At 47.2% G+C, this 24896-nt stretch overlaps 1 protein-coding gene across 1 annotated transcript in view; it reads right to left on the bottom strand.

Annotated features, from left to right (window-relative positions):
- Nucleotides 1–7086: 7086 nt before the first annotated feature.
- Nucleotides 7087–24896, bottom strand: part of LOC142258921 (uncharacterized) — a 113322-nt gene continuing 95512 nt past the window's right edge. Inside the window, 1 exon segment of the mRNA XM_075331477.1 lies at nucleotides 7087–8201. Within this exon segment, the coding sequence (XP_075187592.1) occupies nucleotides 7289–8201 (913 nt within the window). The 3' untranslated portion in view covers nucleotides 7087–7288.

Below are 24896 nucleotides of genomic sequence, written 5' to 3' on the forward strand. Positions count from 1 at the left end.
CAACAGATGAAGTGTCCCCCGAAAGGCATGTGGGGGCTTTTATACATGTTAGGCCTGCACACATCCGTGAAACACGTGCGTGTTTGGTCCGTTTCCGTGTATACTGGAGACACGGCCAAACGTGCACCAATGTTATTGTATGATAAAAGCTCCACGTGCGTTTTTGATGCATGTCCGTTTGTCCATGTCCGTGATCCGTACCTGTGTGCGTTTTGCACGGCAGCATGTCCGTTTTCTGCACGCAACACGCAGCACGGACCTAATGAAAGTCAATGGGTCTGTGTGCACGTCCGAGTGACACGGGCGCATCTCTGTTTGCTCCCTGTACGTTTTGTGCTTTTTTCATGTGATGTCGGTCTTTTTTCTTTTTCTGTTTCGTTCTCTCCCTCAGTCCGTCGGTCGGTCTCTATGTGTGTCGGTCGGTCTCTCTGTCTTATCTGTCCCTCTAGCTGTCTGTCGGTCAGTTCCCCCCCTCTCTCATACTTACCGTTCCCCGATCTCCAGCGCGGCGCTGCACGGCTGTTATAAAAACTTCGGCGGCTTTTACTATTTTGAAAAAGCCGGCCGCCCATTAATCAATCTCGTATTCCCTGCTTTACCCGCCCACCGGCGCCTGTGATTGGTTGCAGTCACACACGCCCACGACGCTGAGTGACAGCTGTCTCACTGTACCCAATCACAGCAGCCGGTGGGCGTGTCTATATACTGTGCAGTACAATAAATAAATAATTAAAAAAAAACAGCGTGCGGTCCCCCCCATTTTAATACCAGCCAGATAAAGCCATACGGCTGAAGGCTGGTATTCTCAGGATGGGGAGCCCCACGTTATGGGGAGCCCCCCAGCCTAACAATATCAGTCAGCAGCCGCCCAGAATTGCCGCATACATCATATGCGACAGTTCTGGGACTGTACCCGGCTGTTCCCGATTTGCCCTGGTGCGTTGGCAAATCGGGGTAATAAGGAGTTATTGGCAGCCCATAGCTGCCACTAAATCCTAGATTAATCATGTCAGGCGTCTCCCCGAGATACCTTCCATGATTAATCTGTAAGAGACATTTAAAAAACACACACACCCGAAAAAATAATTTATTAGAAATAAAAAACACTAACAAAGTCCCTCATCACCAATTTATTAACCCCGACAAAGCCCTCCATGTCCGGCGTAATCCACGGACCTCCAGCGTCGCTTCCAGCTCTGCTACATGCAGGTGACAGGAGCTGCAGAATACACCGCCGCTCCTGTCAGCTCCACGCAACAAATAAGGTGAGTAGCGCGATCAGCTGAGCTGACACTGAGGTTACCCGCGGCCACCGCTGGATCCAGCGGTGGCCGCGAGTTACCTGACTGACAGCAGCTGATCGCGCTACTCACCTCCTTTGATGCGTGGAGCTGACAGGAGCGGCAGTGTATTCTGCAGCTCCTATCACCTGCATGTAGCAGAGCTGGAAGCGACGCTGGAGGTCCGTGGATTACGCCGGACATGGAGGGCTTTGTCGGAGTTAATAAATTGGTGATGAGGGACTTTGTTAGTGTTTTTTATTTCTAATAAATTATTTTTTCGTGTGTGTGTGTTTTTTAAATGTCACTTACAGATTAATCATGGAAGGTATCTCGGGGAGACACCTGACATGATTAATCTAGGACTTATTGGCAGCTATGGGCTGCCAATAACTCCTTATTACCCCGATTTGCCAACGCACCAGGGCAAATCGGGAAGAGCCGGGTACAGTCCCAGAACTGTCGCATATATTGTATGCGGCAATTCTGGGTGGCTGCTGACTGATATTGTTAGGCTGGGGGGCTCCCCATAACGTGGAGCTCCCCATCCTGAGAATACCAGCCTTCAGCCGTATGGATTTATCTGGCTGGTATTAAAATGGGGGGGGGACCGCACGCCGTTTTTTTTAATTATTTATTTATTGTACTGCACAGTATAGACACGCCCACCGGCTGCTGTGATTGGGTGCAGTGAGACAGCTGTCACTCAGCGTCGTGGGCGTGTGTGACTGCAACCAATCACAGGCGCCGGTGGGCGAGTAAAGCAGGGAATACGAGATTGATTAATGGGCGGCCGGCTTTTTCAAAATAGTAAAAGCCGCCGAAGTTTTTATAACAGCCGTGCAGCGCCGCGCCGGAGATCGGTGAGTATGAGAGAGTACTGCTCAATTCAGTCAGGGGATTAGCGGTCACCGGTGAGTCCTTCACGGGTGACCGCTAATCAGTACACGGCACACAGACAGAGCCGCAGCATGACAATGAAGTCGGGTGAAGTTCACCTGAGTTCATTCTCATCGCGCAACTCTGTCTGCTGTCTGCCGACATGTATCAACGACATTGTGCATCACACACACACACGGAACATTTTACACGGACAACACACACACGTCAGTTATTTCACTCACGCACACACGGACATTCCACACGCACATACGGTTAGCATACGGGATACACACGCTGGCCACACATACCATAAAAACGGAAAACGGACCCGAAAAACGGCCCGTATCACACGTGCGTGGTTTTAACGGATGTGTGTTGGAGCCCTTAGACAAAGGAAAGCTCATACTGCAGAGAAAGGCGTATACGTTGGAGAACAAAGAATATACTGTAATGATACATCATGACATTATTTACGAGCATTGCGGTAAAAACTTATTGTATTCCTATGGGCCTCGATGATACTTTTCACTAGTTCAGCCATGTCATCATTGCTGACATTTCTGATTCCTGAAGGCGCCTCTACTTCACATAACTCTTCACACACTCACAACTCTATTGACAACTTAATTTCTTTATCGATTCAATACACCTGCTATTAATGACTACACATCACCATCTATCAACTGACGCAATTGTACAGTCATATGAAAAAGTTTGGGCACCCCTATTAATGTTAACCTTTTTTTTTATAACAATTTGGGTTTTTGCAACAGCTATTTCAGTTTCATATATCTAATAACTGATGGACTGAGTAATATTTCTGAATTGAAATGAGGTTTATTGTACTAACAGAAAATGTGCAATCCGCATTTATTTGAACAAAATTTGACCGGTGCAAAAGAATGGGCACCTCGACATAAAAGTGACATTAATATTTTGTAGATCCTCCTTTTGCAAAAATAACAGCCTCTAGTCGCTTCCTGTAGCTTTTAATGAGTTCCTGGATCCTGGTATATTTGACCATTCCTGTTTACAAAACAATTCCAGTTCAGTTAAGTTTGATGGTCGCCGAGCATGGACAGCACGCTTCAAATCATCCCACAGATTTTCAATGATATTCAGGTCTGGGGACTGGGATGGCCATTCCAGAACATTGTAATTGTTCCTCTGCATGAATACCTGAGTAGATTTGGAGCGGTGTTTTGGATCATTGTCTTGCTGAAATATCCATCCCGTGCGTAACTTCAACTTCGTCACTGATTCTTGCACATTATTGTCAAGAATCTGCTGATACTGAGTTGAATCCATGCGACCCTCAACTTTAACAAGATTCCCGGTGCCTGCATTGGCCACACAGCCCCAAAGCATGATGGAACCTCCACCAAATTTTACTGTGGGTAGCAAGTGCTTTTCTTGGAATGCCGTGTTCTTTTGCCTCCATGCAAAACGCCTTTTTGTATGAACAAACAACTCAATCTTTGTTTCATCAGTCCACAGGACCTTTGTTCAAAATGTAACTGGTTTGTCCAAATGTGCTTTTGCATGCCTCAGGCGACTGTTTGTGGCGTGCTTGCAGAAACAGCTTCTTTCGCATCACTCTCCCATACAGCTTCTCCTTGTGCAACGTGCGCTGTATTGTTGACCGATGCACATTGACACTATCTGCAGCAAGATGAAGCTGCAGGTCTTTGGAGGTGGTCTGTGGATTGTCCTTGACTGTTCTCACCATTCTTCTTCTCTGCCTTTCTGATATTTTTCTTGGCCTGCCACTTCTGGGCTTAACAAGAACTGTACCTGTGTTCTTCCATTTCTTTACTATGTTCCTCACAGTGGAAACTGACAGTTTAAATCTCTGAGACAACTTTTTGTACCTTCCCCTGAACAACTATGTTGAATAATCTTTGTTTTCAGATCATTTGAGAGTTCTTTTGAGGAGCCCATGATGCCAATCTTCATAGGAGATTCAAATAGGAGAACAACTTGCAAGTGGCCACCTTAAATATCTTTTCTCATGATTGGATACACCTGCCTATGAAGTTCAAAGCTCAATGAGGTTATAAAACCAATTTAGTGCTTTAGTAAGTCAGTAAAAAGTAGTTAGGAGTGTTCAAATCAAGAAATTGATAAGGGTGCCCATACTTTTGCACCGGTCAAATTTTGTTTAAATGCGGATTGCACATTTTCTGTTAGTACAATAAACTTCATTTCAATCCAGAAATATTACTCAGTCCATCAGTTATTAGATATATGAAACAGAAATAGCTGTTGCAAAAACCCAAATTGTTATAAAGAAAAAAGGTTAACATTAATAGAGGTGCCCAAACTTTTTCATATGACTGTATTCTTCTATTCGATTTAACCTTTTGTGGACCTTATCTTATACTTGCTAATTACACGGATGTTCTCTCTGGGGGGAGAACTCTAGCCAATGAATCTCATTAGCTGCAAAGTTAGTTTGCTGAAGTCTTCCCAAGATGGCTGTTAGATACAACATGGCTGCTCAGCATATTATGGCTGACTATTCTCTAACACGTACGTCTGCGTGTAACTGCGGGCACATGGCAGTAATGTCATGTGCTTCTCCGCTTACATGCTGAAGTCACTTGCCAGCATCAGATGAGAACACTGTGCACCATGAGAGAGGAGGGATGGGGAGTATTGTATAATCTTTTCTTATGTGTACAGCGTGATGGGGAAATATATACCAGCATGGACCCATGATGAGGGCTATATATACAAGAATGGGGACATATATACTAGGACAAGAATCATATATACCAGGATGGGATAAATATGGGCAACATACAGTGCTGGCCAAAAGTATTGGCACCCCTGCACTTCTGTCAGATAATACTCAGTTTCTTCTTGAAAATGATTGCAATCACAAATTCTTTGGTATTATTATCTTCATTTAATTTGTCTTCAATGAAAAACAAAAAAAAATTGTCATAAAGCCAAATTGGATATAACTCCACACTAAACATAAAAAAGGGGGTGGACAAAAGTATTGGCACTGTTTGAAAAATCATGTGATGCTTCTCTAATTTGTGTAATTAACAGCACCTGTAACTTACCTGTGGCACCTAACAGGTTTTGGCAATAACTAAATCACACTTGCAGCCAGTTGACATGGATTAAAGTTGACTCAACCTCTGTCCTGTTTCCTTGTGTGTACCACATTGAGCATGGCGAAAAGAAAGAAGACCAAAGAACTGTCTGAAGACCTGAGAATCCAAATTGTGAGGAAGCATGAGCAATCTCAAGGCTACAAGTCCATCTCCAAAGACCTGAAAGTTCCTGTGTCTACGGTGCGCAGTGTCATCAAGAAGTTTAAAGCCCATGGCACTGTGGCTAACCTCCGTAGATGTGGAAGGAAAAGAAAAATTGACGAGAGACTTCAACGCAAGATTGTGCGGATGTTGGATAAAGAACCTCGACTAACATCCAAACAAGTTCAAGCTGCCCTGCAGTCCGAGGGTACAACAGTGTCAACCTGTACTATCCGTCGGCGTCTGAATGAAAAGGGACTGTATGGTAGGATACCCAGGAAGACCCCACTTCTTACCCAGAGACATAAAAAAGCCAGGCTGGAGTTTTGGGGTTGCTTTGCTGCCTCTGGCACTGGACTGCTTGACCGTGTGCATGGCATTATGAAGTCTGAAGACTACCAACAAATTTTGCAGCATAATGTAGGGCCCAGTGTGAGAAAGCTGGGTCTTCCTCAGAGGTCATGGGTCTTCCAGCAGGACAATGACCCAAAACACACTTCAAAAAGCACTAGAAAATGGTTTGATAGAAAGCACTGGAGACTACTAAAGTGGCCAGCAATGAGTCCAGACCTGAATCCCATAGAACACCTGTGGAGAGATCTCAAAATGGCACTTTGGAGAAGACACCCTTCAAATCTCAGGGACCTGGAGCAGTTTGCCAAAGAAGAATGGTCTAAAATTCCAGCAGAGCATTGTAAGAAACTCACTGATGGTTACCGGAAGCGGTTGTTCGCAGTTATTTTGGCTAAAGGTTGTGCAACCAAGTATTAGGCTAAGGGTGCCAATACTTTTGTCTGGCCCATTTTGGGAGTTTTGTGTGAAATGATTAATGATTTGATTTTTGTTTCATTCTCTTTTCATTTATTTTGCTTGCAATGAAAAAACACAAGATAATACCAAAGAATTTGTGATTGCAATCATTTTAAGGCTGTGTTCACACACTGCGTTTTACCTGCGTTTTTGGTCCGTTTTTGCTGCAGAAATTTCTTGAGAAATTCTTGTAACCTTTCTGCAGACATTCCCCAGCAAAACCTATGGCAAAAAAAATTAGCTGTGCACACACTGCGTTTTTTTCTTAAGAAAATTCTTTCAGTAGATTTTCTTAAGAAAAAGAATAAGCATGTCACTTCTTTTCTGCAGCTAACTGCGTTATTTGCCATAGATAATTGGCACAATAACGCAGGGAGCAACCAGCGGTAAAAACGCACCGAAAACGCACCGAAAACGCACCGAAAACGCACCAAAAACGCAGGTGCGTTTTTGGTGCGTTTTTTAACGCAGGTGCACTAATCCTTCACTCTAAGAAGAAATTGAGTATTATCTGACAGAATTGCAGGGGTGCCAATACTTTTGGCCAGCACTGTATATACCAGGATGGATATACAGTATACACAAGGATGGGAGACACATCAACAGTACCTGTAAGGTGTAAGGGGCATGGGGCCCAGGATGGGTGACATCTGTACAGAATTAGGGGATTTTATCCCAGTAACAGTGTCAGCAGCAGATCCCCCCCCATAACAGTGCATGATGACCACATTTTTTGTGTCAATCTTTTTCCCTATATTCCTCCTTCAAAACCTAGATGTGTCTTATGGTCCAAAAAATACAATAAGTTTAAAAATAAATAAAATGGTTCTTTTCCTCACAAATCCTTACTTGAGCAATTGTAGCCAATTTTATTTTATAAAAACCTTTGAATTATAGTACATCATGATGGCTTCTCCTGTGTGACTCATCAGACAACAGGATCTGATTAGTCTTAAAACCATTTGGCAAATTCTAAAAGCAAGAATGGCTTGTCCGCTCTGTTGGTTTTCTGATGGTCGGCAAAACTTGATTTACCAGTTAAACATTTCAATTATTCACAACATGAAAAAGGTTCCCTTCCCTGTGCGGCTTCTTCACATGTTTAACAAGACCTGATTTTCTAGTAAAACATTGCCCACATTCTGAACATGAAAATGGCTTCTCTCTTGTGTGAGATCTTTGATGACTAACAAGATGTTCTTTCCGAATAAAATATTTCCCACATTCTGAACATGAAAATGGCTTCTCCCCTGTGTGAGATCTTTGATGCACAACAAGATCTGATTTCTGAATAAAACATTTCGCACATTCTGAACATAAAAATGGCTTCTCCCCTGTGTGAAGTTTCTGATGTCTAACAAAGTCTGATTTCCAAATAAAACATTTTCCACATTCTGAACATGAAAATGGCTTCTCCCCTGCGTGAGATCTTTGATGCACAACAAGACCTGATTTCTTAATAAAACATTTCCCACATTCTAAACATGAAAATGGCTTCTCCCCTGTGTGAAGTTTCTGATGTATAACTAGGTATGATTTCTGAATAAAACATTTCCCACATTCTTGACATGAAAATGGCTTCTCCCCTGTGTGAGAATTTTGATGCTCAACAACATGTGATTTCCTGGTAAAACATTTCCCACACTCTGAACATGAAAATGGCTTCTCACCTGTGTGAGATCTTTGATGCACAACAAGATTTGATTTCTGAATAAAACATTTCCCACATTCTAAACATGAAAATGGCTTCTCTCCTGTGTGAGATCTTTGATGCTCAACAAGATATGATTTCCGAATAAAACATTTCCCACACTCTGAACATGAAAATGGTTTCTCCCCTGTGTGAAGTTTCTGATGTATAACAAGGTATGATTTCTGAATAAAACATTTCCCACATTCTTGACATGAAAATGGCTTCTCCCCTGTGTGAGATCTTTGATGCTCAACAACATGTGATTTCCTGGTAAAACATTTCCCACACTCTGAACATGAAAATGGCTTCTCCCCTGTGTGAGTTTTTTCATGGATATTAAGATGTGATTTCCTGGTAAAACATTTCCCACATTTTGAACATGAAAATGGTTTCTCCCTTGTATGAGCAGTTTCGTATTCCACATCCCTTCTGTAACTTTTATTTTGCTTACAATTCTGTGATAAATCGAAATTTTGGACTTGTTTGAAAAGATCAGATGATAGAGATTTCCTAGGAGGGACTGAAGGTATATCTGGGACAACAGCATGCTCTTCATATGTATCATGTGGGATACTTTCATCATCTGTTATAAATTCTGAAGATATTAGAGATCCATCTGAAATCCCAATACAGTCATCTGCTAAAAATAAACACCAAGTTATTAATTTTTAATGATATTATCTTGAAAGTACATTTAATTTTTTTAAACCATAATATCAGAAATTAAATTAGGGAAAAATTTATTCTGAATCTGTTGTCCAATATCGAGATCTAAAGGCCCCTTTACACGCTACGATTTATCTGACAATATGTAGTCGGGATCACGGTTTTCGTGACGCACTTCCGTCGTCTTTAATGACGTCGTTGCGTGTGACACCTACGTGCGACTCTGAACGATCTTAAAAATAGCGAAAATCGTTGATCGTTGACACGACGTTCAGTTTCAAAATATTGTCCGTTGTTTGAAACGCAGCAGACATATTGTTACGTTTGATACCCTGCCAACGACGAACAACATCCACATGACCGCCTTGATCAAACAATATCTCACTGAACGATGTAATGTCGTTTGTGAGATGGGTACGTGTGACAGCTACAAAATGACTTATGAGCGATCTCGGCAAATCGTAGCAACGATCTGGGCGTGTCACGTCGCTAATGAGATCACTAGCGATATCGTTGTGTGTAAAGCGGCCTTAAGAGTTACATCTTTGTTAATTCGGCTCTCACATTCCTAGCACCAGTTCTCTGGAATGTGCTACAGTAAATAATCTGATTGATTGTCACAATGTGACTGCAGGATAATGAGGGATAGGGGGCTCCTATACTGTCCCTCACACTAGGGGACCTCAAGCTATTCCTAACATCTGGATTAGCCCTGAAGATGGAGATGCTGGAGTCTCGTGCATTACTAGTCTCCTGACTAGATCTAATCTGTAATCCCCAAGGGAAGGAAGGGGCAGGATTATGATGGAAATACAGATTAAGACAGACGGGAATCATTGCAAACTCACAAAAATAAAAACAGTGAGAGGCTAAGGAGAAAAGCAAGAGCAGGAAGGCAGCAACAAGAATGACAACAAGGGTTAACACCACAACAGCTCACAGTAATAATGCACAAAAAACACCCATAAATCTGGATCACAACACCTCACCAGATCAGTATAGGTAAACGATAGCTGGCATTAATGAAATAGTCCAGCCAGCATATACAGAACAGGAGCAAAGAATACTTTCTCCTCTACAGCATGTGATCACAGACATTAACAAGCAGCCCAGCAGAGAATAACTCTTACTAGCCTGCCCAAGCCTGTGGTTTGATGCCTGCGTCTCACTGCGCTGCTCACAGACAGCAGAGAAATTAACATGCAAAGTACCAGAGTCTATCATTTCAACAGATCCTGACGCTGCCATGACAGTTGGCAAAACCTGCAAACATCTCCTTGAAACATTGAGCCACAACATAGACAATTTCAAAGCGTTTTTTTTCGAAGACGAAAATAAAATAAAGACAGATGCTGAAAACTCAACTGGGTTGTCTGGGACTGTAATGCTGATAGCCTATCCTAAAGCCTGCTTTACACCAGTCGATCTATCGTGCGATAGCACGAGCGATCGTACCTGCCCCCGTTGTTTTTGCGTAATGGGCAAATCGCTGCCCGTGGCGCACAAACTCGTTTAACCCCCGTCACACGCACTTACCTTCTGGACGACCTCGCTGTGGGCCACGAACGTCCACTTCCTGAAGTGGGAGGGACGTTCGGCGTCACAGCGACGTCATACGGCCAATAGAAGCGGAGGGGTGGAGATGAGCGGGATGTAAACATCTCGCCCACCTCCTTCCTTCCATTAAGCCGGCGGGTGCTGTGGGACGCAGATAAGCTGTGCTCATCATTCCCGTGGTGTCACACGGAGCAACGTGTGATGCCACAGAAACGATGAACAACCTGCACCCATGTAAATAAACGATATTATGAAAGTTAACGATGAGTACACGACTCACGATTTGTGAGCGATACTGCGTCGCTCGGAGGTGTCACATGAGACGCCGTCGTGCGCTATGCCGGATGTGCGTCACGCAAACCGTGACCCCGACGACATATCGCACGATATATTGTCCCGTGTAAAGCCCGCGTTAGGCTTTGTAACCAAAGCAGGTAGCAGGGTCTTGCAGCCTGTACAGATAAACATTAGGGTTCAAATTCATCAAGACCAATGATGTACACTGAAAAATGATGCCAGGGACTGGAGTGAGATTTCTGGCATAGGAAACATTGCAGTTTGTTATGAATTAGAGAAGCGGTGGCATCACACCCTTGTTCTGGCCAAGCTCTGCCCATTTTGGCAAAGCTGGTTAAAATTGGCGTGAACACACACACCAGCCTTTGGTCACATGATGTTATGTAAAAAAGGTCCTTAAGCAGTCCTATAATTGGCATATAAACACTGGGGCCACTAGGATTATGGGGGCCCTGTGAAATTGTTCAGTTTGCTCTCCCTTTCCCCTAATACCAGTCCTGCATGCCAGCCTGTGTCCTGTTCAGTTCATTTAGACTCCTGCAATTAAGAGACCTTTGGCTACATCCTGTCACATGACTTTGAAATCATCAAAGATCCTTAAACAATCAACCTTAGAATACAACTGATGGAGTCAAAAAGAGAGTGGGGTTCCTCAGAACTTGAGCAGTTTGATTCCTCCCAACTCCTGACTGTAACTAGGGCTTATTCTTGGAGTAGGGCTTATATTTCAAACATTCTCGAAAAATCCCATAAAATCATGTTAGGGCTTATTTTCGGTGTAGGTCTTATTTTCAGGGAAACAGGGTATTCATGAACCCTCTGCAGGTGTTTAAGTTGCCTTCATAACAACATAGAGAAGACACTAGAAACAAACAGCAGAAGAAGCAGAAGCAAAGAAAATACAGCTGAAAAAAAATCCAGAGCAGAAAGCCTAAAAATGTAAACACAAAATTAGTGCAGAAAGTACATGAGTAGATATCTCTTACTGGGTAGAGCTGGAGGAAACACATCCTGAGGAACATCGGGATCGTCTTGTTTACAGTCCTGTGGGAGAAGAGGACGGGGACATCTCTCTGGTGTTGTCCTCTTACTGGATAGACCTGGAGGAGACACATACAGGGACTGAATTCATTCCTTACATACAGATAATTATAGGCCGTCTGTATTTAGTCCTGTCTATTACCTGGTGGTGTGAGGGGCTGGGGAACCTCCATCATGACGTCCTTGTACAGATCTTTGTGTCCTTCTAAATACTCCCACTCCTCCATGGAGAAATAGACGGTGACGTCCTGACACCTTATAGAAACCTGACACATACAATGATACCGTCACCCCCGATCCCTTCATAGCGTAACTGTATAATGTCCCAGCATTCCCAGCAGTGTCACCTCTCCAGTCAGCAGCTCAATCATCTTGTAGGTGAGTTCTAGGATCTTCTGGTCATTGATGTCCTCATGTATCGGGGGGTGAGGTGGAGGCCCCGTGATTGGGCTCAGGGGTCTTCCCCATCCCTCAGACACAGGGGCCTGACAGCGCTCACTAGAGGTCTTCTTCACTACTGTGTAATCCTGGTTATGGAGAGACACAGTAATAAATCTCACTCCAGACATTTCCAGAGTCCTCACCTCTCCAGTTCTGTCCATCTGTTATTCCCATAGATAAGAATGATGTAATGTGACGTCATCAGAATCTCTCACCTCTCCAGTAAGCCGAAAGAGGATCTCTAGTGTGAGGTGTAATATCCTCTCTGCCATCCTGTCCCTGTCGATATCCATCCTTGATGGGTCAATCAGGAGCATTCTCTTATATAGAAGATCTCCACTGAGAGGATCAAATATTGTAAGGACCTGAATGGGGAGAAGATGACGATGTAACATCATAAAGAATCCGGTGTAATAATACAATTTTTGGAGATAACCGTTCACTAGATAGGGATAATTGCCGCGCTGCCATGAGGAGTCCAGACTAACTCTGCTGACTCATTACAGTGAATGGATCTTTAGGGGGTTTCATCTGAATCATGTCATTTGAAGAATTACATGTAGACCTGTCATGTAATGCGATCCAGTGTACATCTTGTCTCATGTATGCAGTCCTTGAAAAGCCGTTCGAGGGTGCATACTGTTGTTCGAGATGTGAGCAAGTTGCACATTTGGAAGCCCAGATACTGGATCTAAATGAGCAGCTGGCAACTCTGAGATGCATTAGCAATATGGAAAGGAGTGTGCTGCTCACTGAGCAGCAGCTTGCTGGGTCAGATGTGGGGGAGGATCGTAGTAGGGAGCGGCAGGACTGTGAGGTAGGTAGCTGGGTGACAGTTAGAAAGGGGGGTAAAGGGAAAAGTGCTAGGAAGGCTAGTCCTGAACTGACACACCCCAAAAGGTTTGCAAACTTGGCAGATGAGGGGGATGTCATTACAGGGGTAGCATTGTTGCAGCAAGGCATGACCTCTGAATGCCAGAGGAGTGTCTGCTCCAGTAAGGGGGGGAATAGGAGTGCAGGGCAGGCAAGACAGGTACTGGTAGTGGGGGACTCAATTATTAGGGGGACAGATAGGGCAATCTGTCACAAAGACAGGGATCGCCGAACAGTGTGTTGTCTTCCTGGCGCTCGAGTTCGGCACATAGCTGATCGGGTTGACAGATTACTGGGAGGGGCTGGGGAGGACCCAGCGGTCATTGTACACATTGGCACAAATGACAAAGTTAGAGGTAGGTGGAAGGTCCTTAAAGATGATTTCAGGGAATTAGGTTGTAAGCTTAAAGCATGGACCTCAAAAGGTGGTATTTTCAGAAATACTACCTGTGCCACGGGCCACGCCAGAGAGGCAAAGAGAGATCAGGGAGGTTAACAGGTGGCTCAGGAATTGGTGTAGGAAAGAGGGTTTTGGGTTCCTGGAGAATTGGGCTGACTTTTCAGTTGGCTACAGATTCTATGCTAGGGATGGGCTGCATCTTAATGGGAAAGGTGCAGCTCTGCTGGGGCAGAAAATGGCTAGAAGGTTGGAGGAGTGTTTAAACTAGGAATGGGGGGCGAGGGTATTCACTTTATAGAAGGGGAATGTAGTGCAGATAGTGACCAGGGCACAAGTAATGAAATTGGGGGTGGTACGGGGGGAAGGGTTAGGACAGTTAAAGAAGTTGTCCAGTTACCAAAACTGATTTTTTTTTTCTGATAAATCTTGCTAATATGTGCCCCTCAACACATCTATTATGTTTTTTCAGCAAAATTAACTACAAAAATAACTGGAGCCAGCACATCTTCATTGCTGGCTCCAGCTCTGATGGGGTTAATCTCTCCTCTGACTTCCTGTGTTCAGTTCCTACAAGTCCCAGAATTCTTTGTGGCTCTAGGGCGGTGTCTGGCTTATCTAACACACCCATTGTGTCTAATACACCCACTCTGCTCCCACCCAAACCCTCCTCCCTGCCTCTTCCCAGTGGATGCACTGAGATCAATCATACAGAGACAGAAGCAGCTCTACACAGCCAGGGGAAGAAAGTGTGTGTGTGTATATACAGTGTATGTGTATGTGTGCGCGTATATACAGTGTGTGTGTGTATATACAGTGTATGTGTATGTGTGCGTATATACAGTGTATGTGTGCGTATATACAGTGTGTGTGTGTGTATATACAGTGTGTGTGCGTATATACAGTGTGTGTGTGTATATATACAGTGTGTGTGTGTGTGTATGTGTGTGTGTATGTCATACTCACCTGTCTGCAGGGTCCCGGTGCCATGCCTGCTTCCAGCCCCTGTCTCGGTCCCGCCACTTCGGCTGTGTGCAGTCTCCCCGGGGCACGCACGAAGCTTGCAGGACCTGGCGGTGGATCACCTGATGCAGTCACCTGACGCATCAGCTGATCGATTCTCGTGGTGTCGCCGGCTTTTTCGCGCCCGGCCGGCTATCAGCTGATCCTGCCGTCAGGGGACTTCATCAGCTGATTACCGGCCGCTCCTGCAGTGATGGGCCAGGATCAGACTCCGCTCCAGGAGCTGCCGGTAATCAGCACATAAGTGAGTATTTTATTTATTTTATTTTTTTTGCACTGATGCTTCAGCTGATTGTATAATCTGCTTTTATACAATCAGCTGATGTGTGATGTGATTCACGTAGTTTAACCTGACACATCATCTGATCACTTTGCCTTCCAGCAAACCGATCAGATGATATTGGATCCTGATTGGACAGCGCGGGACCCTAACCCAGGATTACTGCGGAGGGGGGGTTCTTTATTTCAATAAAGATGGAGTCACTAATTGTGTTGTGTTTTATTTCTAATAAAAATATTTTTCTGTGTGTTGTGTTTTTTTTTATCATTACTAGAAATTCATGGTGGCCATGTCTAATATTGGCGTGACACCATGAATTTCGGGCTTAGGGCTAGCTGATAATATACAGCTAGCCCTAACTCCATTATTACCTAGCTAGCCACCCGGCATCAGGGCAGCTGGAAGAGTTGGATACAGCGCCAGAAGATGGCGCTTCTATGAAAGCGCCATTTTCCGGGGTGGCTGCGGACTGCAATTCGCAGTGGGGGTGCCCAGAAAGCTTGGGCACCCTTCACTGTGGATTCCAATCCCCAGCTGCCTAGTTGTACCCGGCTGGACACTAAAATTAGGCGAAGCTTACGTCATTTTTTTTTTAAATTATTTCATGAAATTCATGAAATAATTAAAAAAAAAAAAGGGCTTCTCTATATTTTTGGTTCCCAGCTAGCATATAAAAATATGGCGAAGCCCATGTCATTTTTTTTTTCTTTTTGGGTAAAAAACTGCATACAGTCCTGGATGGAGGATGCTGAGCCTTGTAGTTCTGCAGCTGCTGTCTGCTCTCCTGCATACAATGAACATTTTGAATAAGTAAATGACATCAGACCTTTTTTATTTTTTTCATCAACAATCTTTAATGGCATTGTGCACTGATTAAAAACGCAGTGAGCAAAAACGCAGCAAAAAAGGCACCAAATCGCGGCAAAAACGTGACATGCAGCACCGCAGGTGACAGAGCAGAGCAAGTTGGTGACATGCTCTGCTCTGACACATAGTGTGCTGCATGTCACTGTATCCACTCTGGGACTTGTTGTGCAGGTGACCGGATGATACATGTCACTAACTGCCCCACTCTGTGATTTCTGCTGCATAGTACCAACTGTATACACTCTCACCTGCACAACAAGTCCCATAGTGGAGACAGTTAGTGACATGTAGCATCCGGTCACCTGCACAAGTACCAGAGTGGAGAAAGATAGTGATATGCAGCACACTATGTGTCAGAGCAGAGCATGTCACTGTCTCCACTCCGCTGACCTCACAGCCCGTACACGCTGCGATGGATGCAGGGGGACACAGAACAAGTAATCGGCCGACACTGGAGTCATCTGATTACTTGGGATGAATTGAGCAGTAAAATGCTCTGGTGCTCGATGGGCGAAGCCCATGCCGATTTTTTTTTAAAAAAATTAATTAAAAATAAAAAAAAAACAAAAAAAAAAAATCACATTGTTTGTGGGCTCCCGCTGCATTTTCTATTGCTAAGGGTAACCAAAGCAGCTACTGGCTGCTAGCCCCCGCTGCTTGGTGTTACTTTCACTGGCAATAGAAATGCAGGGAAGCATTTTTTTTTTTTTATAAAGGTTTTTCCCTGAAAACGTTTTTAAGAAAATGACGTGGGCTTCGCCATATTTTTGTATGCTAGCCAGGTACAGCAGGCAGCTACGGGCTGCCCCCAACCCCCAGCTGCCTAGTTGTACCCGGCTGGGAACCAAAAATATGGAGAAGCCCTTTTTTTTCATGAATTTCATGAAATAATTAAAAAAAAAAAAATGATGTGGGCTTCACCAAATTTTTGAGTCCAGCCAGGTACAACTAGGCAGCTGGGGATTGGAATCCACAGTGCAGGGTGCCCAAACTTTCTGGGCCCCCCACTGCGAATTGCAGTCCACTGCTGCCCCAGAAAATGGCGCTTTCATAGAAGCGCCATCTTCAGGCGCTGTATCCAACTCTTCCAGTGGCCCTGGTGGCAGGTGGCACGCTGGGTAATAAGGGGTTAATACCAGCTATGTTTTACCAGCTGGTATAAAGCCCGAGATTCTTAATGTCAGGCCAAGTTTAACCTGGCCATTAAGAATCTCCAACAAAGGGTTTAAAAAAAAAAAAACACATCACACAGAGAAAAATAGAAATTAGAAATTAGAAATAAATACACAGACACAGTAGGGACTCCATGTTTATTACTCCCTCTCACCCCTCCACGATGGAGAGATTTCTGTACTGACCATGCCAGGAGAGAGCGAGGAAAAGAGAGCGAGCGGGGGGGTGGGAAGAGAGCAAGGGGGGAGAAGAGAGCGAGGGGGGTAGAAGAGAGAGAGGGGGGAGAAGAGAGAGAGGGGGGAGAAGAGAGAGAGGGGGGAGAAGAGAGAGAGGGGGGAGAGAGAGGGGGAGAAGAGAGAGAGGGGGGGAGAAGAGAGAGAGGGGGGGAGAAGAGAGAGAGGGGGGGAGAAGAGAGAGAGGGGGGGAGAAGAGAGAGAGGGGGGGAGAAGAGAGAGAGGGGGGAGAAGAGAGAGAGGGGGGAGAAGAGAGAGAGGGGGGAGAAGAGAGAGAGGGGGGAGAAGAGAGAGAGGGGGGAGAAGAGAGAGAGGGGGGAGAAGAGAGAGAGGGGGGAGAAGAGAGAGAGGGGGGAGAAGAGAGAGAGGGGGGGAGGAGAGAGGGGGAGAGAGAGCGAGCGGGGGAGAAGAGAGCGAGCGGGGGAGAAGAGAGCGAGCGGGGGGGAGAAGAGAGCGAGCGGGGAGGAGAAGCGAGCGGGGGGGAGAAGAGAGCGAGGGGGGAGAAGAGAGCGAGGGGGGTAGAAGAGAGAGAGGGGGGAGAAGAGAGAGAGGGGGGAGAAGAGAGAGAGGGGGGAGAAGAGAGAGAGGGGGGAGAAGAGAGAGAGGGGGGAGAAGAGAGAGGGGGGGAGAGAGAGGGGGAGAAGAGAGAGAGGGGGGGAGAAGAGAGAGAGGGGGGGAGAAGAGAGAGAGGGGGGAGAAGAGAGAGAGGGGGGAGAAGAGAGAGAGGGGGGGAGAAGAGAGAGAGGGGGGAGAAGAGAGAGAGGGGGGAGAAGAGAGAGAGGGGGGAAGAAGAGAGAGAGGGGGGAGAAGAGAGAGAGGGGGGAGAAGAGAGAGGGGGGGAGAGAGAGGGGGAGAAGAGAGAGAGGGGGGAAGAAGAGAGAGAGGGGGGGAGAAGAGAGAGGGGGGGAAGCGAGGGGGGTAGAAGAGAGAGAGAGGGGGTAGAAGAGAGAGGGGGGAGAAGAGAGAGAGGGGGGAGAAGAGAGAGAGGGGGGGAGGAGAGAGGGGGAGAGAGAGCGAGCGGGGGGAGAAGAGAGCGAGCGGGGGGGAGAAGAGAGAGAGGGGGGGAGAAGAGAGAGAGGGGGGGAGAAGAGAGAGAGGGGGGGGAGAAGAGAGAGAGGGGGGAGAAGAGAGAGAGGGGGGAGAAGAGAGAGAGGGGGGGAGAAGAGAGAGAGGGGGGGGGAGAGAGCGAGGGGGGGGAAGAGAGCGAGGGGGGGGGAAGAGAGCGAGGGGGGGTAGAAGAGAGCGGGGGGGAGAAGAGAGCGGGGGGGGGGAGAAGAGAGCGGGGGGGGGGGAGAAGAGAGCGGGGGGGAGAAGAGAGCGGGGGGGGGAGAAGAGAGCGGGGGGGGAGAAGAGAGCGGGGGGGGGGGAGAAGAGAGCGGGGGGGAGAAGAGAGAGAGGGGGGGAGAAGAGAGAGAGGGGGGGAGAAGAGAGAGAGGGGGGGAGAAGAGAGAGAGGGGGGGAGAAGAGAGAGAGGGGGGGAGAAGAGAGAGAGGGGGGGAGAAGAGAGAGAGGGGGGGAGAAGAGAGAGAGGGGGGGAGAAGAGAGAGAGGGGGGGAGAAGAGAGAGAGGGGGGAGAAGAGAGAGAGGGGGGGAGAAGAGAGAGAGGGGGGGAGAAGAGAGAGAGGGGGGGAGAAGAGAGAGAGGGGGGAGAAGAGAGAGAGGGGGGAGAAGAGAGAGAGGGGGGAGAAGAGAGAGAGGGGGGAGAAGAGAGAGAGGGGGGAGAAGAGAGAGGGGGGGGAGAAGAGAGAGGGAGGAGAGAGAGAGAGGGGGGAAGAAGAGAGAGGGGGGGAGAAGAGAGAGGGGGGGGAGAGAGGGGGGGAGAGAGGGGGAGAAGAGAGCGAGGGGGGTAGAAGAGAGAGAGAGGGGGTAGAAGAGAGAGGGGGGAGAGAAGAGAGCGAGGGGGGTAGAAGAGAGCGAGGGGGGTAGAAGAGAGAGGGGGGGGAGAAGAGAGAGGGGGGGGAGAAGAGAGCGGGGGGGGGAGAAGAGAGCGGGGGGGGAGAAGAGAGAGGGGGGGGAGAAGAGAGAGGGGGGGGAGAAGAGAGAGGGGGGTAGAAGAGAGAGGGGGGGTAGAAGAGAGAGGGGGGGAGAAGAGAGAGAGGGGGGTAGAAGAGAGAGGGGGGGGAGAAGAGAGAGAGGGGGGTAGAAGAGAGAGAGGGGGGTAGAAGAGAGCGGGGGGGGAGAAGAGAGCGGGGGTAGAAGAGAGAGGGGGGAGAAGAGAGCGGGGGGAGAAGAGAGAGAGGGGAGAAGAGAGAGAGAGGGGGGGAGAAGAGAGAGAGAGGGGGGGAGAAGAGAGAGAGAGGGGGGGAGAAGAGAGAGAGGGGGGGGAGAAGAGAGAGAGGGGGGGAGAAGAGAGAGAGGGGGGAGAAGAGAGAGAGGGGGGAGAAGAGAGAGAGGGGGGAGAAGAGAGAGAGGGGGGAGAAGAGAGAGAGGGGGGGAGAAGAGAGAGAGGGGGGGAGAAGAGAGAGAGGGGGGGGAGAAGAGAGAGAGGGGGGGAGAAGAGAGAGAGGGGGGGAGAAGAGAGAGAGGGGGGGAGAAGAGAGAGAGGGGGGGAGAAGAGAGAGAGGGGGGAGAAGAGAGAGAGGGGGAGAAGAGAGAGGGGGGGAGAAGAGAGAGGGGGGGAGAAGAGAGAGGGGGGGAGAAGAGAGCGAGCGGGGGGGGAGAAGCGAGCGAGCGGGGGGGGGGAAGAGAGGGGGGAGAAGAGAGAGAGGGGGGGGAGAAGAGAGAGAGGGGGGGAGAAGAGAGAGAGGGGGGAGGAGAGAGAGGGGGAGAGAGAGAGCGAGCGGGGGGGAAGAGAGCGAGCGGGGAGGAGAAGCGAGCGGGGGGGAGAAGCGAGCGGGGGGGAGAAGAGAGAGAGGGGGGGAGAAGAGAGAGAGGGGGGGAGAAGAGAGAGAGGGGGGGAGAAGAGAGAGAGGGGGGGAGAAGAGAGAGAGGGGGGGAGAAGAGAGAGAGGGGGGGAGAAGAGAGAGAGGGGGGGAGAAGAGAGAGAGGGGGGGAGAAGAGAGAGAGGGGGGGAGAAGAGAGAGAGGGGGAGAGAGAGCGAGCGGGGGGAGAAGAGAGCGAGCGGGGGGGAGAAGAGAGCGAGCGGGGGGGAGAAGAGAGCGAGGGGGGAGAAGAGAGCGAGGGGGGAGAAGAGAGCGAGGGGGGAGAAGAGAGCGAGGGGGGAGAAGAGAGCGAGGGGGGTAGAAGAGAGAGAGGGGGGAGAAGAGAGAGAGGGGGGAGAAGAGAGAGAGGGGGGAGAAGAGAGAGAGGGGGGAGAAGAGAGAGGGGGGGGAGAAGAGAGAGGGGGGGGAGAAGAGAGAGGGGGGGAGAGAGGGGGGGAGAAGAGAGAGAGGGGGGGAGAAGAGAGAGAGGGGGGGAGAAGAGAGAGAGGGGGGAGAAGAGAGAGAGGGGGGAGAAGAGAGAGAGGGGGGAGAAGAGAGAGAGGGGGGAGAAGAGAGAGGGGGGGGAGAAGAGAGAGGGGGGGAGAGAGAGGGGGAGAAGAGAGAGAGGGGGGAAGAAGAGAGAGAGGGGGGGAGAAGAGAGAGGGGGGGGAGCGAGGGGGGTAGAAGAGAGAGAGAGGGGGAGAAGAGAGAGAGGGGGAGAAGAGAGCGAGCGGGGGGGGAGAAGAGAGCGAGCGGGGGGGAGAAGAGAGCGAGCGGGGGGGGGGAGAAGAGAGGGAGGGGGAGGGAGGGGGGAGAGAGAGAGGGAGGGGGGGAGAGAGAGGGAGGGGGGGAGAGAGAGAGAGAGGGGGGGAGAAGAGAGTGGGGAAAGAAGAGGGGGGGGCAGAGGTGCTCTGTCACCAACTGTCTCCACTCTGTGACTTGTGGTGCAGGTGACAGAGTGCAGACAGTTGGTCCCATGCAGCAGGACAGATGGCAGAGCACAGCGGTGACATGCCTGTCAGTGTCTTGCTGCTGGGAGGAGCAGATGATCACACTGCCCGACACCGGACGCTCTCCTGACATCGCAGCAGAGCGGGCGGGTGGACAGTGTGATCACATACTTACGTGCAGGGGGGGGGAATTCAGCTGAAGACCCCCCCTGCACTGCACACTGGCGCCCCGTGCCTCAGCCTCACCATCTGCAGGACGCCGGCTCCACACAGACGTCCTCCGGATCCTCCCCTCGATGCTGAGCTGTGACGTGCGGTAGTCACCGCCCACAGCCCTGTCACTCAATCTGAGTGGCGCCGGCATCCTGTGACGTACCCGTCTTGTTTGAGAGCCCGGAAATGCCGGGACGTCAGAGGATGCCGGCGGCCACAGCTCCAGGGGGTCATGTGACAGGCACTGAGCGTGCAGCATAGCGCCGCTCAGTGCCAGAAATGGAAATACAAGCCAATGGAGAAAATACCTAGAATTGTAAGTAGAACTTCGACAGAAAATAAAAAAAATGGGTGAACCACCCCTTTAATACAGTAAGCAGGAATACAGGTACAGAGTCATACGTAACGTGCATGTACACTAATGCCCGAAGCCTCACAAATAAGGTGGAGGAATTAGAATTAATATTGTTGGAAGAAAATTATGATGTAGTGGGGATATCAGAGACATGGCTGGATGAGAGCTATGACTGGGCTGTTAATTTACAGGGTTATAGCCTATTCAGGAATGACCGTACAAATAAGCGAGGGGGAGGTGTGTGTCTATATGTAAAATCATCCTTAAAACCCATCCTGCGTGACAACATATGTGAGGGTACTGAGAATGTAGAGTCCCTATGGGTGGAGATAAGGGGGGAGGGGAGAATGAATAATAAAATACTGATAGGGGTGTGTTATAAGACGCCGAATATTATGGAAGAGGTAGAGAATCTCCTCATAAAACAAAATGATAAAGCAGCGAGTCTCGGAGAGGTAATTATTATGGGGGACTTTAACTATCCTGATATAAATTGGGGAACAGAAACTTGCAGTTCCAGCAAAGGTAATAGATTTTTGATAACAATGAAAGATAATTACCTTTCACAAATGGTACAGGACCCCACAAGAGGGGGAGCACTACTAGACCTTGTACTAACCAATAGGCCAGACCGCATATCAAATATACAAGTTGGGGGTTACTTGGGGAATAGTGATCACAAAATAATAAGTTTTCATGTATTCTTTAGTAAGATGTCTAGTAGAGGGGCTACAAGGACACTAAACTTCAGGAAAGCAAATTTTAAACGGTTGAGAGATGATCTTAGTGCAATAAACTGGGATGATGTACTAAGTAATAAAAGTACACAAAGCAAATGGGAGACGTTTATGAGCATCCTGAATAGGGCTTGTGCAGAAAATATACCCTATGGGAACAAACATGCTAGAAATAGGAGGAAACCCCTATGGCTAAATAGAGCTGTAAGGGAAGCAATAAAAGAAAAACAGAAAGCCTTAAAAGAATTAAAGAGGGTAGGTAGTGATGAGGCATTATATAATTATAGAAAATTAAATAAAATATGTAAAAAGCAAATTAAGTTAGCTAAGTTTGAGACAGAGAGACTCATTGCGAGAGAAAGTAAAAATAATCCTAAAATATTCTTTAACTACATAAACAGTAAAAAACTGAAAAGCGATAGTGTTGGCCCCCTTAAAAATAGTCTTGGTGAAATGGTGGAAGGGGATGAGGGTAAAGCCAACCTGCTGAATGACTTTTTTTCTACGGTTTTTATACAAGAAAATGCCATGGCAGATAACATGACCAGTGATGTCATAAATTCACCCTTGAATATTACCTGCTTAACCCAGCAGGAAGTACGCCGCCGCCTCGAAATCACTAAGGTTGACAAATCTCCGGGCCCGGATGGCATACACCCCAGAGTACTACAGGAATTGAGTTCTGTGATAGATAGACCATTATTTTTAATCTTCTCAGATTCCTTAATAACAGGGTCGGTACCGCAGGACTGGCGCATAGCGAATGTGGTGCCAATATTCAAAAAGGGGACAAAAACTGAGCCGGGAAATTATAGGCCGGTAAGTTTAACCTCTACGGTTGGTAAAATCCTTGAGGGTTTCTTGAGAGATGCTATACTGGAGTATCTCAAGAAAAATAACCTTATGACAGAGTATCAACATGGGTTTATGAGGGATCGATCCTGTCAAACTAATTTGATCGGCTTCTATGAAGAGGTAAGTTCAAGCCTGGACCAGGGAAATGCAGTGGATGTTGTGTATATGGACTTTTCAAAAGCTTTTGATACGGTGCCACACAAAAGGTTGGTACATAAAATGAGAATAATGGGGATAGGGGAAAATATGTGTAACTGGGTTAAACACTGGCTCAGTGATAGGAAACAAAGGGTGGTTATTAATGGTACGTACTCGGACTGGGTCTCAGTTCATAGTGGGGTACCACAGGGGTCAGTATTGGGCCCGCTTCTTTTCAACATATTTATAAATGACCTTGTTGGGGGCATGCGGAGTAGAATTTCAATATTTGCAGATGATACTAAACTCTGCAGGGTAATCAATACAGAGGATAATTTTATATTACAGGGAGATTTATGTAAATTGGAGGATTGGGCTGAGAAGTGGCAATTGAAGTTTAATGTAGATAAATGTAAGGTCATGCACTTGGGTAGAGGAAATAACATTTATGATTATGTACTTAATTGTAGAACACTGGGTAAAACAGACACAGAAAAAGACTTGGGTGTATGGGTGGATGGTAAACTTCACTTTAGTGGACAGTGTCAGGCAGCTGCTGCCAGGGCTAATAAAATAATGGGATGTATTAAAAGAGGTATAAGTGTTCATGAAAAAAATATAGTTCTACCTCTGTACAAGTCATTAGTGCGACCGCACTTAGAATACTGTGTACAATTCTGGTCACCGATATATAAGAAGGACATAGCTGAACTGGAGAGGGTGCAGAGAAGAGCGACCAAGATTATTAGAGGAATGGGTGGGCTGCAATACCAAGACAGGTTATTAAACTTGGGGTTATTTAGTTTGGAAAAACGAAGGCTTAGGGGGGATCTAATCACAATGTATAAATATATGAGGGGACAGTACAGAGACCTTTCCAAAGATCTTTTTACACCTAGGCCTGCGACTGGAACACGGGGGCATCCGCTACGTCTTGAGGAAAGAAGGTTTAATCATAATCACAGACGAGGATTCTTTACTGTACGAGCAGTGAGACTATGGAACTCTCTGCCGCATGATGTTGTAATGAGTGATTCACTACTAACATTTAAGCAGAGCCTGGATGCCTTTCTTGAAAAATTTAATATTACCAGTTATGTATATTAGATTTTATGACAGGGTATTGATCCAGGGAACTAGTCTGATTGCCGGATGTGGAGTCAGGAAGGAAATTTTTTCCCCATTGGAACTTGTTTGCCACATTGGGTTTTTTTTTGCCTTCCTCTGGATCAACATGTTAGGCTACGGGTTGAACTAGATGGACTTAGAGTCTCCCTTCAACCTTAAAAACTATGATACTATGATACTATGCTAATAGGTTGAGGAGAAGGGACGTAGCCTCACTGCGCCCTGAACCAGGCTTATCCAGAGGGGCATGATTAAGTGCCTACCCAGTCATCACCAGAGCCTCTGAGGTTGGAGTTTGCTGACAGTAGGCACCAGTTACCAATGTGTTCCACCAAGAGGCTGTGCATCATGAGAAAGATAGGGTGGGAACCACTGCTTCTAGAGAAGAACAGGAAGGATAAACCCTGTCACTTACTCTGAACAACCCTGAGCTCCCCGATGTCCCAAGACAGGTTCTTTCACGTCGTGTGACAATCACGTGTCTTACCCTAACCACAACCGTGTCTAGTGAGCAGGGCTGGAGGAACACTAGTCCTTCTTTATGATAATGACACAAAAGGAAAAAGAAACTGCATTCCCAAACAAGTGGTAAAAAAGAGGGATGGAAGAGAAATGAATAAAAAGGGAGATGATCAATAGGAAGACACCAAAAAATGTTTTCCAAGCAGCAATCTCCAGGATCAAATTAAAAAAAAATTCTCTTTCCATGGCTCTCACCTCCATGCCAGCACCATGGAAAAGCAAGTTATCCCTGGCAACTATTGAGGTAAAGTGGTGAGAACTTATACCAGGAGGGAGTGCAAAAATCAGAACAGCTGAGACAACTCAGGATGGTAAGCCAAGAAAGACACAAGGGTCCGCTTAACCCTAGCAGCAC

This window comes from Anomaloglossus baeobatrachus, assembly GCF_048569485.1.
Source record: "Anomaloglossus baeobatrachus isolate aAnoBae1 chromosome 5 unlocalized genomic scaffold, aAnoBae1.hap1 SUPER_5_unloc_18, whole genome shotgun sequence".
Classification (NCBI taxonomy): domain Eukaryota; kingdom Metazoa; phylum Chordata; class Amphibia; order Anura; family Aromobatidae; genus Anomaloglossus; species Anomaloglossus baeobatrachus.